The sequence below is a fragment of the Zosterops lateralis genome, assembly GCF_965231275.1.
Source record: "Zosterops lateralis genome assembly, chromosome: 17".
NCBI classification, from domain to species: Eukaryota; Metazoa; Chordata; class Aves; order Passeriformes; family Zosteropidae; genus Zosterops; species Zosterops lateralis.
Window position 1 is genome coordinate 2,999,143 of NC_139777.1, and position 14,126 is coordinate 3,013,268.

At 47.5% G+C, this 14,126-nt stretch overlaps 1 protein-coding gene across 1 annotated transcript in view; it reads right to left on the reverse strand.

Moving 5' to 3' along the window:
- The window catches only part of KDM2B (lysine demethylase 2B), a 106,262-nt gene that overhangs the window by 5,491 nt on the left and 86,645 nt on the right, over positions 1-14,126 (reverse strand). The window contains exons 13-16 of the mRNA XM_083873681.1: positions 10,734-10,958; positions 7,373-7,516; positions 2,760-2,846; positions 1,877-2,137 (exon numbers count right to left, since the gene is read on the reverse strand). Of these exons, the coding sequence (XP_083729807.1) occupies positions 1,877-2,137; positions 2,760-2,846; positions 7,373-7,516; positions 10,734-10,958 (717 nt within the window). The remainder of the gene's footprint in view (positions 1-1,876; positions 2,138-2,759; positions 2,847-7,372; positions 7,517-10,733; positions 10,959-14,126) is intronic.

Sequence of the window (14,126 nt, forward strand, 5' to 3'; positions counted from 1 at the left end):
CAAACACTGCCCAAGTGCCCTCACACCACAGCCAGAAGGGTCATTCCCAAAATCTCTGAAATTGCAGCTGCCATCCTGGCTGCAGGACACCCACAGCCTCCTTTAGATGTTCCTTTTCACTCAGCCAAACCCTGGCCATCCCCTCCAATGCCTGCAGAACAGGGAATGTGACACCCCAGGACTGCACCTTCCTTTCCTCCTGCCCCAGTCCCTGCTCCCACTAAATTTATCTGCACTCACTCCCACTCATCCACCCCCTCCGATTCACCCGGCTGTGAGACTCACAAACCAAGGCCCAGGAAGGCTTCAAGCCTAATCTGATCACCACAAGCAAGAAAGAAGTCACCAGCTGTTAAAATTAAATAGTTCTAATAAGGAGATCTGGACTGGCAAGGAGAGGGAACTGCTGTGAGCACACTTGTTGTGTCAGAGGGCCCGTGCTTTTGCTTTCCCAATAAACTAATTGGATCAAGGCTGTGGTTGTGTTCCCAAGTTTCAGCCTGCAGGCATAGTGGAGAAAGCTGATCACCCTGCCTTGAAATTAACATATTATAAAGGGAGAAATCACAATAAGTTAATGACAGGTTAGAATAAAAACATTACTGCACCAGCCCAGTGCAGCTCCCAGCACCTCTCACACAGGGCACTGATGGCTGCACTGGAATTCTGTGACCATGCCAGGCTGTGAGAGGGCAGCAGTGTGCCAGGACATCCCTGGCTCCCTGGGGGGGACTGCAGGATGTGCTGTGTGACAGGGGCAATGTTCAACCACACAGGGAGGGCCAAACATCAATATCAGAACAGATTTTTATTCCCTGGGTCATCAAAACACAACTGGCTGCTGCATTTTAATACAGGACACCAGAAAAGAAAATATTAACCCAGATGGTGCAGCTGAACTATCCTGGAGTTAAAGGTTTCCATAAGAGAGGGAGATTCTGTAATTTCAAAATGTAAATGGGATAAAGTTTGTTTTCTTCTCCAAGTTTTAGCTGTTGGAAGGAAGAAAAAGCCCAAACACATTTGTTGTGTTGTGTGGTAATGTGGTGACCCACAGTGCCTTCCTCACTGAGGGGAGTCCAAAGGGATGGGAAAAGAAAGCACGGCCAGCAAGCAGCTGTGCATGAACTGCTACTGTGAATTTTGCTCTCTCTCCCCCAAAACAGCCCAAATCCCTACATTTATCCTGCAGCATTCCAGCCTTGCAGGACTGACTAACCCTGGGACCTTCACAGGCAACACCAGTCCAGCCCCTGATTCTGAATTTACAGCCATCAGCCACTTTAGTCATGAGACACACACAGTAAACTGGAGCCCTCATTTCTGCCTCTGCAAACCAGCATTTCTGCAGATCCCAAGTACCACATTTTGGAATCTAAATGAAAATTCAGAGTGTCCCCACCTGGCCTGAGAGCCCTGACTGTCATGTTCTGGGCCAAGCTGTCTGCACAACTGCTGGGAGCATCTCCTGCTCTCTGCAGGCACCCCAAGGTGTCCTTTCCAGAGGCTTCCCAGGGTGGCACAGCCCCAAATCAGCCCCAAAACAGCTGCCAGGCGCCACCATGTGGAGAGACATGAAAAGGCTTCCATGAAAAATTCATTTTCCCCTTGTTCCTACTCTGAGCACCTTGTAAAGACTTTTCTGTTAAAGTGGGTTTTTCAGTATCTTGAATAAAACAACAGCCACAGCTCAATGCTTTCGGTCTCTGAACATCAACCTGAGTGTCCCTGTTCAAGCCACTGTCATGTCAGACCAGCAGCTTTTACCAGAATGGTAAAACATCACAGTTCCTCAGGGAACAATCTGGGATTGGAGAGCCAGGAGAGCAAGAGACAGCAGCCCCAGCCAGCCCACGAGCAGGGGGTTGTGCCTTACCCGCTTTCTCATCGTGGGTTCCTGGGATTTCTCGAATTTCCGTTTCCTCCACAGATGCACCTCGTCAGACTTTCTCCTCAGGATTGAGTCCACTGGAGCCTTTTTGGAATGTTCCTCCGATTTCCGCCTGGGAGTCTCCTCGCAGTCCCCTTTCCTCTTGGCAGCATCTGGCACTTCCTTGTTGTCTCTGTTAATTTTCTGCTCCTTCAGCAACGAGCCCGGGAGATTTGAGGCGTATTTAAATCCTGGTCCGCGCTTTTGCTTGTACGCCAGAGAGACACAAAACACAAACCAACTTTATACCTTATGCATCTTTAGGCTGCCACCAGCACTCCAAAGCTGGTGAGCTGGTCACTTTTTAACTCACAAAATGATTAGTAAGGAGTTAAAAGTTTTGGTTTTCCTGAGGGTTATTTTTTCTAACTACACACTTGCAAGTGTCTGTCTCGGTCTACAAAGAAATAATGTTTCGCTAATTCCAAGAGACACTCCAGGTTTTGCATAATTGCTTGTGAATTTTTAATTTCAGGAATTTTCATTGTCAAAATTAACGTGCAGCAGAGCACGGAACTAACCTAAATATTCCCCAGGTGCTGGGTGAAGTGTTGGTACAAGTATACAAGAATTACTGAAGAATAGAAAGCCATGAGCTTGTCTCTTTCAACTCACAGAATCATCATGGAATGAACCATCCAACCCTGGAATGGTTTGGGACCCTAAAGATCACCTCATTCCAACCCCCCACCATGGGTAATTGAAAACAAAACCTGAACTGAGCACAAAACCAAAAGCTGGTATTGGGCTAAAAATCTATCCACAAGCCAGAAGGAATGCTCAAGATTTTGTATCTCATCCCAGCACCACTTATTCCCATTAAACTCACTTTTCCAGTTTTCCCTGCGTGGTTGCACTTTGGACACTCCCAGCAGTTCGGCAGCTCATCGTTAACCACACCATCCGATTCCTTCACCTGTGGGAGACACACAGCCATTCATAACTGTGCTGCACAAGCCTGCAGGAAGGTGAGGATCATTTCAAGGCACCCTGTACAGCTCCTGTTTTCTGGGATGGACTGCAGCCCCCCCAGGGCAGCAGAGGCACCATCCTGCCAGTGCTGAGCAAGCCCTGGGTGCTGCACAGCCACCCCTCGGGGAGGAAGGGATGTTGGCCAAACACATCTGACACAGGGCTCAGCTCTGGGCTTTCCATAAGGTCAGTGACAATCCCAATTTACACACACACTGTTCTCAGAACAAGAGAAAACACCCCGAGAGCCCAAGCAACCCCCAAGACCCAGGGCTGCCATTGCCCCATGTCCAAACACCCTCCCACACCTCAGGTTTGCAAAGCCCAGTCCTGTGTCCCCCCTGGAGAGGAGCCTTATCCCTGCACGGGCTCTCCCATCCTTGTTCTCACATACATTAATCCCATGGGCATTTTTAGCAAGCACAGCACCCTGCACTGTAATCAAGTGTTCCTTAAAATACTTTTCTTTCAGGATCAGAACTAGCAGTCCCAAGCTGCAGCCCTTCAGCCCATGTGCCAGTGGGGATGGAGGCTGCCAAGGCAGCTCAGAACAGGCACGTTTGTCCACAGGACACACGGAGCCATTTCCAGGGTTTCTCACACCCCCAGAGCCTCAGTCAGGGGAAGGGAGAGAAAAAGGCTGATGACTTCACTACCTCCAACACTGACATTTTGCTTTCTGAAAGAAACTCATGCTCAGTGTTGTTACACTCCAGCAAAAGCACAATCCTGCCCTACACAGCTGGAATGCTCCTCATTTCTGGATTTTCACACAGGAGCCTGGAGTGCTTTCTGAACAGAAAACAGGCATTTCAGAAAAGACATTTCTATGAATGAAAAACAGAGCTAAGATACACCCTCCACACAAACATATTCACTGATGGCACATTCCCACTAAAAGGTTTTGTTACATATTTAGAAAAAAAAAAAAAAAAAAACAACTTGGGAAAAAAAAAGAAAAATATTGATTTATTACTATTGTAGACAACGAAAACGTGCTGCTGTCCAGACTAACAGCTGGGCACTGGCAGCAGCAGACAGGAACAAGCACGGGCAGGGATCTGCAGATTTTTCATGTTTCTGAAACATTTCCTCCTCTCCTCCCAGCACAGGGAAAAGACACTGGCTGTGCAGGAGCAAGCCCTTGGATTTAGGAACTGCTTCCTCAAGTCCCTGAGCCAGACAGCAGCCATTCTAGTTTCACCATCCAGTGAGAGTGATGACATGTCAGTCTCTCAGCAAGGCTCCTGGAGTTAATAAATAAGTAAATGAAGTGGGCAGAATTTAAATACTGGTTTTATCACAACTGTGTGCCTTTGAACCTTCTTTCCCATGGTAGGTGTAAGATACTCCAGGAGTTGTTGTATACATCTCTGCCTCAGGGGAACAATTCCTGGCCCAAGCCCAAGTTGGGAACAAGTTATTTCCCGCACTGAATATAGAACAAGTGCTGCTGAAGGGAAAGCATTACAGCTCTGTCCCTTCTGTGAAGTTTAAGGAACTGAACAGATGTGAGGAACTGTAAGCAAACTAATTAGACACACACAAACCTGCCACTGAATCTGTCCCAAGCCTTTCAAGGCTGGGTGGGAGCCAGTTGTGAGTGTTTGCTGCAAACAGCAGGTGGGTGTCTGAGGCACAGCGTGAGGCGTCACAGAAACCTACCTGCAGCACCAGGTCAGCAACTCACATCTGAGTATCAGTGCCTCCCTCTGCTGGGGACTCCACTTGGGAGGGATGTGGAGACCCCAGGATGCTGATCTGGCATCCCTGAGGGAGATGAATTCTGAATTCTGGCAGTGCCCAGACTGAGACAGGCAATGAGACACACCTGGGCTGAAGCTGTGCTGGAAAAGGCCTTTGTATCCCTGCTGCTTTGACAAGGCACCTAAATATTCACTTCCATTGTTATCACTACATTCAGCTGAGATGGAGAAGAACAGGCTCCTAGTGGAGAAAGTTCCCTTCTCCCTAAGGAAACAGCATCAGATGCTGCACTCAGACATGCTAGCCAGCAATACCAGCAATTTGAGATGAAGCAAGAAAAATCCACTACTCCTGGTTCATCTCAAACACTGTGTAACAATGAGAGGCAGTGCTCATCCCAAAATCTCATGAGCTCCCTCTGGAAGCGGCGCTGGGCTTGCGAAACTCTCACCAAGATCATTTTCATAAGAAACCCGTTCAGCAAAACAAGCATTTGTGTTGGTGTGGTATTTTCAAGGAAAGAAGGATGTCAGGAAGCTCCTGTGACACTCCTGAGCACATGGAACATCCTTGGCTGTCCCCAGCACAGCTTCAACACCAGCAGTGCAGGTGCTCTGGTAGCCAGGGCCCCCACAGAAGCCCCTCAAGGCTCAGTGTGCCAAGGCACAGATACACCTCAGCCACCCTTAATTTAACTCCTCAGAGAGGTCCCTCTGGCACTGCTGTTTCATGGAGAAAAACCTCCAGAACATGCACAGCCTAATCAGGGAGCTGGAAGAGGATGGACTCCAAACCACAACCAACCTGCCCTGGAGAATAAATCACCCCCTGCATGCACCAAACTATTCCACAAGCTCTGGGAGATGCATCTTGGGGGGAATTTACTCTACATGGGAATAAGCCATCTGCTCTTCCCTGATCCAGTTTATTCCAGTCTCCCTCAATAGTACATTTGGCAGACATTTGGCTGGAGATGACCAGCAGTTCACATGGTGCTATTTCCCAAGTGGGACAGAAAGGGACTTTCCCTCGTGGGCAGCGGAAGCAGCTGCCCTGGGGCTGGGGCTGCATCAAAGGCTATTTATGGGCTCCATCCTCAGGGCTCCAGGGCTTGAGCAACATGTAAACATGGCAAGAGGTTTCTGTCTTGCAGGAAATCATGGAACCTGGGAGTAAAGAGCAAGGAAGAGGCTCTATTGTCCTTTTGCTGTTCCCCTGAGCAGCCTCATCTCACCTTCCAAGATGATTCTGAAATTCTACCAGTGCTCTTTTGCCTCAGGAAATAAACAGCACCAGTGACCATTTACCCACCATTTCAGCTCAGCAGAAGCACCGAGAAATCAAAATACAAGACACACAAGGCACACAGTAAATCTCCCAGTGCTTAATTGTCAGGAACACCCAAAGCAACACTGCTCCTAGTTACCAAAAGAACACTCAGAACACCACGCATGTGTAAGAGAACAAACAGCACTTGCCTGACTTCACAGATCTGACCCACATCCTGTACTAGTCCCAAATGTAGTATGGGGAGAGGAAATCATACCTGAGCTGCCACTAGACAACAACTGTCCTCTGAATTCAGCCCTGAGGTGCCACTGACACTGCAAAGGCAGAGATGGGGGTGGCACAAGGCACTTCCAGTGAGGGTTGGAACAGCAAAGCAGCCAAAATTAAGGTACCTCTGAAAATGAGCAGCTCCTTCCTCTGCTTCATCAGCCCCCAAAGTTTTGTTTTAAGCAGAGCCAAACAAGGAAAGCTCCTTTTCAGAGCCCATCTGTGGCAGGAACTGAGCACCAGCTCCATGAATCAGGGAGAAGGCAGAGCTCTGGTTTGCCAGCTCCCCACGTTCTGCTCTAATAAATGACAGCGCAGAGCTTGGTGCAGGACCACGTACAGCTCAGGAGAAATGAAAGGCCAGGAGAGCTTCACCCCAGGCCTGCATAAGGAACACACACACCTTTCCTCCCAGACATCCCAGAAGGGCCCAAACGCTGCTTTCTGGGGCATGGTGTGTCAGAGCACATTTGCTTTGCCAAATCACTTTAACCATAAACAAAGCAGCAACAGGAAATGGCTGATCAGCTGAAAGAAACCAGCTCTGGAGAAAGGCAGCTTCTAAATGCTAATACAGGAAGATAGGCCCAAAATGACACTTCTGTTACCAGCAAAGAATACAGCTGCTCACAGAACTCAAGTCAGCCAAGGGTGAGCACTCCTGCAGCCTGACACTCGCTCAGGCTCTTCTCCAGAGCTGCACTCCTGCTCCAACATTTGCTCCTAACATCTTTAGAGCCAGCTGCCACCATAAGGCACATCTGTGCCTGGACCTACATGAGCAGCCAACTGCTCATCTGTACTTTGTAGGACTCAGAAGAAGCTCTGGGAGTATGTCACCCTGAAGTACAGGCAGATTGTTCTGCCTCCCCCATCCCAACTCAACCCCCTGATTTCCTTAAACAAGGGGCAAAAAGAAAGAAACAAACCCACAAGATCTTTGCATGCACACACACTCAGGGGTGTCCAAAGCCAGGGAATGCCCCTGCTCCCAGGAAATGCTGGTGCCTCAAGGGCCCTGCCTGCTGGTCAGGGATGTGCGTGCCACAGATCTCACCCTGCTCCTCACACCAGAGCTCTGCTCACTTACTCATCTGTCCAAACACTAAAACCTAAAAGCTTCTCCATTTCTGTGCACCACTTTTACATTAAGGTGATAACTAATTCAGCTTTTGTTTCCAACATGTATCACATCCTTGTACTCACCTTAAGGCATCCTGGGTGTATGATTTCATTACAAATGGAGCATTCCATTAGCATGAGATTAAACTTGCTCTCCTCCTCTTCCACAGTGTCCTCTTTCCCAGCTTCTCCACACACCAGACACACAGCAGTATGAGGCAGCACCGGCTGTTTATGGATCAGAAAGAACTGATCAAGACATGGCAGACATGGAAACACAAGAGCTCAATGTGCATTTACAGTATCCTCATTTCAAAGAGGAGATAAATGGGTATTAATTGTGTAAATTGACATGAGGCAAAAAACCCTGATAACAAATTAGGGCTGGGTACCAGACAAGCTCCACAGGATGTGCTTCACCAAAGTGCCCTCCCTGTAGCAATACAGGTTCAGGGAGCATTACTGAGATGGATGAAAATGCATTTTTGGTGGGTTTCTTGAATCTGTGAGCTGACACAGACATTGGCATGCAAGTCACTTCATCAGTGTACAATGGGAGGGGGAAAGAAGCAACCTAGAACATCACTATTCACATCCATTAGGCTTCACAATCTGAGTAGCAATTTGGCAGCTCCCCTATTTTACAGGCAGGGCAGACAGATGTTATGGGACCTGATCCAGGTCTCACAGCAAGCCCACAACAGAACCAAGAACAGACCTTTTCCTGACTGGCAGTCCATTATTCAGGGCCCTGCTCCCAACCTGAGCACTGCAAAAAAGCTCTGCTTACTTAGAAAGAGGATTCTCTCCTGCAAGTGTCACAAGTGAGATCACACAGATTTTTTTCTTTCGCTAAGGCAGAAAGGGAACTGCAGCATCTCAGATACCTGTCACCAATGTCAAAGCACTGAATGCCACTCTAATTAAAAAGCCATCTTTTTCCTAATGATTAACAAAATCCTGGTGTGCAGCAATAAGGTATAAACCTCATGACAAAAAAGAAAAGGAAGATCCTCAGCTGCCCACAAAGGGAAGTGCTATCGATTAGGCTGCTAGTCCTTAACTCTTACACAGCCAGGGGCAGAGATGGGTTTTTTCCCAGCAAGGAACTCCGTGGATGGAGTGAATAAATCCCTAAGATAATACCTGCAGACCAACTCAAATTTTGGCATCAGCAGCGCATCCTTCAGCAGCTTTCAGGCAGGGAAAGCCCGGCTGTAGTGAACCATTAAGCACAGAGCATTCTGCAAACAGCAGTTAAGTTTTTCTTGCTGGGAGCAAGGGTGTCCAGGCAATCTCCTCTGTGCCACCACTGCCTCTGTCCCACTGAGGGGCTGGAACAGCAGCTGTGCTGTCACAAGGTGTCCCTCTCAGACCCATTGCATGCAGCAGTGTCCCAGGCACTCCTGCTTCCCTTCCTGATGGAACTGGTGATGCAGAGGAGGTTCCTGCTCTCTGAACAGCAGTACCATGAGCTCTCTAAAGGCTTCTGAGCTTAATGAAAGTCTGTCTAGTTAATATTGTCAATGTTATTAACCAGGGCAAGCACAATCCCAGAACTGTAGGGATCATTACTTCCACACAGCTTCAGCATCTTGCAGGGTTTTTTTGGCTGGAAGCTGCTGGATAGGTACCAAAATATATTACTGCTAAATTGTCAGAGAACAAGAGCAAAGCAAACAGGATTGCTTACAGAAATGTAAAGCACCTTGAAAGTTACAACATTTCAACTCTTCAATTTTCTGGGCATTTACTGCTTTAAGAGTTTGTAATAAACTCCCTGATATTTGCACCAACCGAGAAAGTGCAGAAAAGTCACCGTCAGTCCTGTGAGGGTGGGACAAGTAATTAAGAGACCCCTGGCTACCTCTATCCTAACTGAAAGTAAAACTCTAGGCACCAGGAAGACAAATAAATCTTCACTGGAAGAGAGGATGACTACACTCAGCTAGAAGAGAACCCAGATCCTTTCCAAAAGGCTCAGCCTGTATAACAGAGAGTGAAACAGCTTAGTATGAAAGTTTCCTTCATCAGTGAGGATGAGAAAGCACACTGCAGCCCTAATTTAATCCTTCCACTAAAAAGGCAGCATGATTTCACTATTTCTTGCCCCTGGAGAATAATAAATTCTTCATCCATGCTGTTCAATTCATGCCACACTCCAGGAAATCAAGTGTTCAAAGAAAAGACACTTGAGCTGCAAAAGCACTCTGCAGAAAGGTGGATATTCCGTATGCTTTACTGAGAGATCCAGCAGGGCTGAACCCAATCCTCTGTGTCAGGAACAGTGCAGAGCTTGGCACAGGACATGGAGTGAGCTACCAGGAGCAACTACTGGAAACCTTAAGTGCTTATCAGTTTTTTTATCAGTGTCAGGTGAAGTAATTTAATCTCTCCACTTTTGTCATCTCCTAAGAATTAAAAGAAAAAACCCCAAATAGTAAGTGAAGGGAACTGTAATGAGAGAAATCAGTATAGATAGGGTGATATTTTAGTTATGAATAAACAACATTCCTTTCCTCAAAAAAAACAACAACAAAAGAAAACCAAACCCATAACAACAGCACAAACAAGATCTTCTAAAGAATTAAAATAAAAACTAAAGCTGTTTTTTAGCCTTGAACAGAGTTACTGCAGACATGAGCCCTGAGAAGAAGCTCCACAAGTCAGCATGGCAGCTACAGATTCAAAAGCTGCTTGAACAACTTAATGGAAGATTAATCTGTCAATATTTGTTAAATAGAAAGCTATCACTTGTGACTCAAGAAGCTCCTAAGTAATGTATCACAGGAGCCCAGGAAACTGACTGCCTGCTTGCCCTGTTCTGCTGCTCTTTCTCTGACAGCCATTTCCAGTCCCTGAGGAAGACAAGACCCTGGATTGATGCCTCTCTGCCTCATCCAGATCAGACCCCCTGCTCTATGCCTAAGTAACAGCAAACAAATTGATATTCAGATCTCGGGGAGCCTGGGGCTGGGGTCATCAACACCAAAATCTTGGAGGCTGCCAGTGAAGGATTTCTCACATCCTAATTTATGTAGGTAACATGGCCAAGATGATTGTAGGACAGCTTTTCTCAGGAAATCCTAACATCCAAACCAAACTCATCTTTTCATCCTTTGAATCTGAACTTCCCACTCTCCCCCTTTTCCCCCAAATCCCAGAGTTTGAGGGTGATTTGAGCGCTGATTTTTGATGTACTGACAATCTCCACTTCTATACTGCTAAAAGGAAAGCCATCCTGTTAAGTTTTAGTGACATTCTGGTTTAAAATTTGAGCAGGATGAGAAGCACTGGGAAAGAAGGGATCTAAGCTGGGAAAGCAGGGATTACACACTTTTGTCTGACGCATTTTAGAGACTTCTCAGAGCAGAGCTCCCAACTCCACACGCGGTCAACCCAGGAGAGGACTCTGCAGACGAGCTGCAGGCCCAGGCACACTTACAGCTATGCACTGCCTCATGATGCAGGACTGCTTCATCCTGCCAGGCCCCCCGAACTTCTTCATGTCCTTGCAGAAGTGGCACTCGCCGCACTCTGTCCGCAGACACGCCTCGCACTTGCGGCATCGCGTCCTCCGCCGCCGCGCGCCCGCCGTGCTCCGGTTGGCCGCGAGCTTCACCGCAGAGGCAGCGCCCAGCTTCCCCTTGGGCCGCCCCACTGCCCTGTTCTGGAAGAGAAACACACACAATACACAGGGTCAGCTGCACAGCCCAGCTCCCTGCTGAGATCTGTGGGGAGAACTCAATGGTGTTATTGGAATTATACACGGGTAACGCTCAGCAGGTATATATGAATGCTCCTAGACATAAAGGAGTTCCATCGTTTTTCCAAGAAAGGATGTGTTGTAAAAAGTTACAGAAGCCAGGACATAAATGAGAGATCCCAAAGCCAGAGCAAGCCCAGTTCAACAGGAGGGCAGGGAGAAGACACTTAGGCACAGCTCAACACAAGATCAAGTCCTAAGTGAGGTGCTTGGCTTAGGTCAATAGACGATCTGTGCCAGTGCTGAGCTCTGGGCTAGAGATATCTTAGATTTGTGCTCAGGTTAAGCCAGAGGGACTTCCTCTGCTGAATCCAAGAAGCAGCAAAAGTGATTTGGTGGTTAGGTACAGCAGAGAAACACTCAGCCAATGGCTCAACCCCCAGTCATACCTCTAAAAAATCAGGACAGTATGAACTACTGCCAAGCGATAAAGTAGGAAATAAAACACAAATGCTACAAAACCCTTCCAAGGTAGCTCCCCTTCTATCCAACACTGGCAAGTGCTCAAAAATAGAACACCAACTGATGATGTGCAAAGGCTAAAAAGGGCATCCCAGGTCTAGATTTCAATGACCTTTAAAACAGAAACTAAAGGAGCATGAAAAGATTTGCAATGATTAGGTTAAATCCAACATATTCACTCTGGACATCCAAATTTCATGTTCTCATCAGAAATTCCCTTGTTATACACAAGAACTTACAGCTCAAGCCAAACATCACTAAATACCATGTAATTGTATGGGGCTAATTATACAAGAATTGGCTTGGCTCATGCTGACCCATGACAGCTTTCTCCATAAAGATGATAACAACAGGACCGCAAAGTCCATCTGGTTTAGCATTTATACAACTCTTCCATTTTCTGCACATCCCAGCACATGACCAACAGACCACCCAGTTTCACTTTCTCTTCCTGTTGGATTCTGGGCAATCACCAAGGCAGGGGCAGCTTGGCTGTAAGGAGCCATGGAGAAATTCCACCAGAGTTTTTAAAAGATGTGGAAACATCGCACTTGGCTGTACAAGAGCTTCCCCAGGTGCCCGGCTCTACAACCCTGAAGAGAAGCTACACTGCAGTGTATTTGATCTTCCTCCCAGCTGACTTAGCAAAGCCCCAGTGCCTTTCCCTAAGCTGCAGAGAAGTGCTGATATTTTAACAACCTCCATCCCGGGAATCTCAGTGCCGGGAGACTGAAGAAGTCAGGAGCTAGACCCCTTAAACTCCCTCTCCTACAGAGTGACTACCATTACTGAGGTGGGAGAAAACACTGCTTAGTCCGTGAGGTTGCAGAGATTTCTGCCAAGTTTTTAATTCCTCTCCTCCGGAACAGATTTGGTTCCGTGCGCAGGTTGAGTCTCACGGCGCTGTGTGAACACGGACGAGCGCGGCTTCCTTCCCATCCACAACCGCAGCAGCCGCCTGGATTTCAGATCAATGTCAGACACTCTAAAGAATAAATATTTACCTCCTAGACCAACTTCCCAGCCTCTCAAGGATAAAGTCGGCTCTGGCAGGACTGACTTAGAGGCAACCTAGATAAGAGATAATTTTCTTCCTCAGCATGAATCACTCCTCCATTCTATTAGAGTCTCCTTCAGCTGGGAAGGGAGGTGAGACACGAACCAAAGGCTGGATATCAGCAGGAACATGTTAAACCAAAACATGCACAACAACCTTGGCAGCTCCCCTTGGACAACAGCACATGGAAGATTCTGTGTGAGCACCTGACTCCTTCCTACTGGGAAACAACATGATTAAGTTTGAGGCAAACAACAGCTAAGACACCGTGAGAATGCTGTTTTTAAATGCTTTCAAGGAAAAATCAAAGTCTGTACTTTTCCAGCTGAAAGACAACTCCTGCTCCTGCCACAGTAACACGAGCCAAGTCCTAATTCTGAGGACAACAGCTTAAGTGCCAGGACACTGCAAAGACGTGTGTGATAAAAAGGCATCACTTGAACAGAGAACTTGAGAATCCTAAAACACCCACAAAAGCAGGAAGGTGAAAGTACAAGAACAAGCCTGAAGTCAGACCACACCACACAACTCAGATTTTCTTCCAGACACCACCAGAACACAACAGAGGTGCAGACCTGCATCTCACTGTACGGAACAGTGAGATCTCTTGCCTACCCAAACCTCTTCACTGCTTGTTAGCAAATTGTACTAGCTGGCTTTGTACTAATTTACCAACCAACCAATCCCCAATCCAAGCCACATTTTCACTCCAGGATGTCGCAGCCAGCAAGGCTAGAGAGGCCTTGCAGGAATTCCCATTCGTATCTAGTTTCAAGGGGCTCCAAAAGTGGTCGCTTAAAAACCTCCACAGAAGAAAATCTGGCCTGTGGGTTCCTCCCAGAAAGGGGCTGGGATTCAAGGGGGTAGAAGGAGCCTCCAACATGGCTTGGGGTTTATTTAGCACGTGGCAGACAGCCAGATAAATTCCAGGTCGATGTTAGTGAGGAGATGCTGCAGGATTTCCAGCTCAAACTGCAGTTTTAAAACATACCAGCCCTGGTAATGAGTTTGGGTAAAATCTCCTTCACAGCTCCTGTCCCCATCTCTGCAGTGCCACTTACCACCCTCCCAGCACAATTCCATGGATTTGTCTTGCAAATAATCACCACATGGTAGGGGATGGCAGTGCTCCTAACCCTGGGTTTACCACAGTGGCCAGCAAACAGCAGCTCCATGGCCTGAGGCCCAGGACTGGGTGTCACACCAAGGACTGGGTGTCACACCAAGGACTGGGTGTCACACCAAGGACTGGGTGTCACACCAAGGACTGGGTTCTAGGCTGACACAATCTCACTCCTGTGGAGGGCACTCCACAGTCTCCTTTCCCAAGGAGATGCAACCCTCAGGCACAGCCATCACCAGCCACTGACTATGTTCTCCAGCATCTCCACAAAGACTGTGCTCCTAACTTCTCTGGCCACAGCCAGTCTTCAAAAGAGAGGTAGGGGGATGCTGAAGTGGTGACAGCCACTCTGCCAAGCTCTCAACAAAGGCAGAGCAAGCAGCTGCTGAAATGTATTAGAATTAATATCTTAATTTCATATCTCTATTAC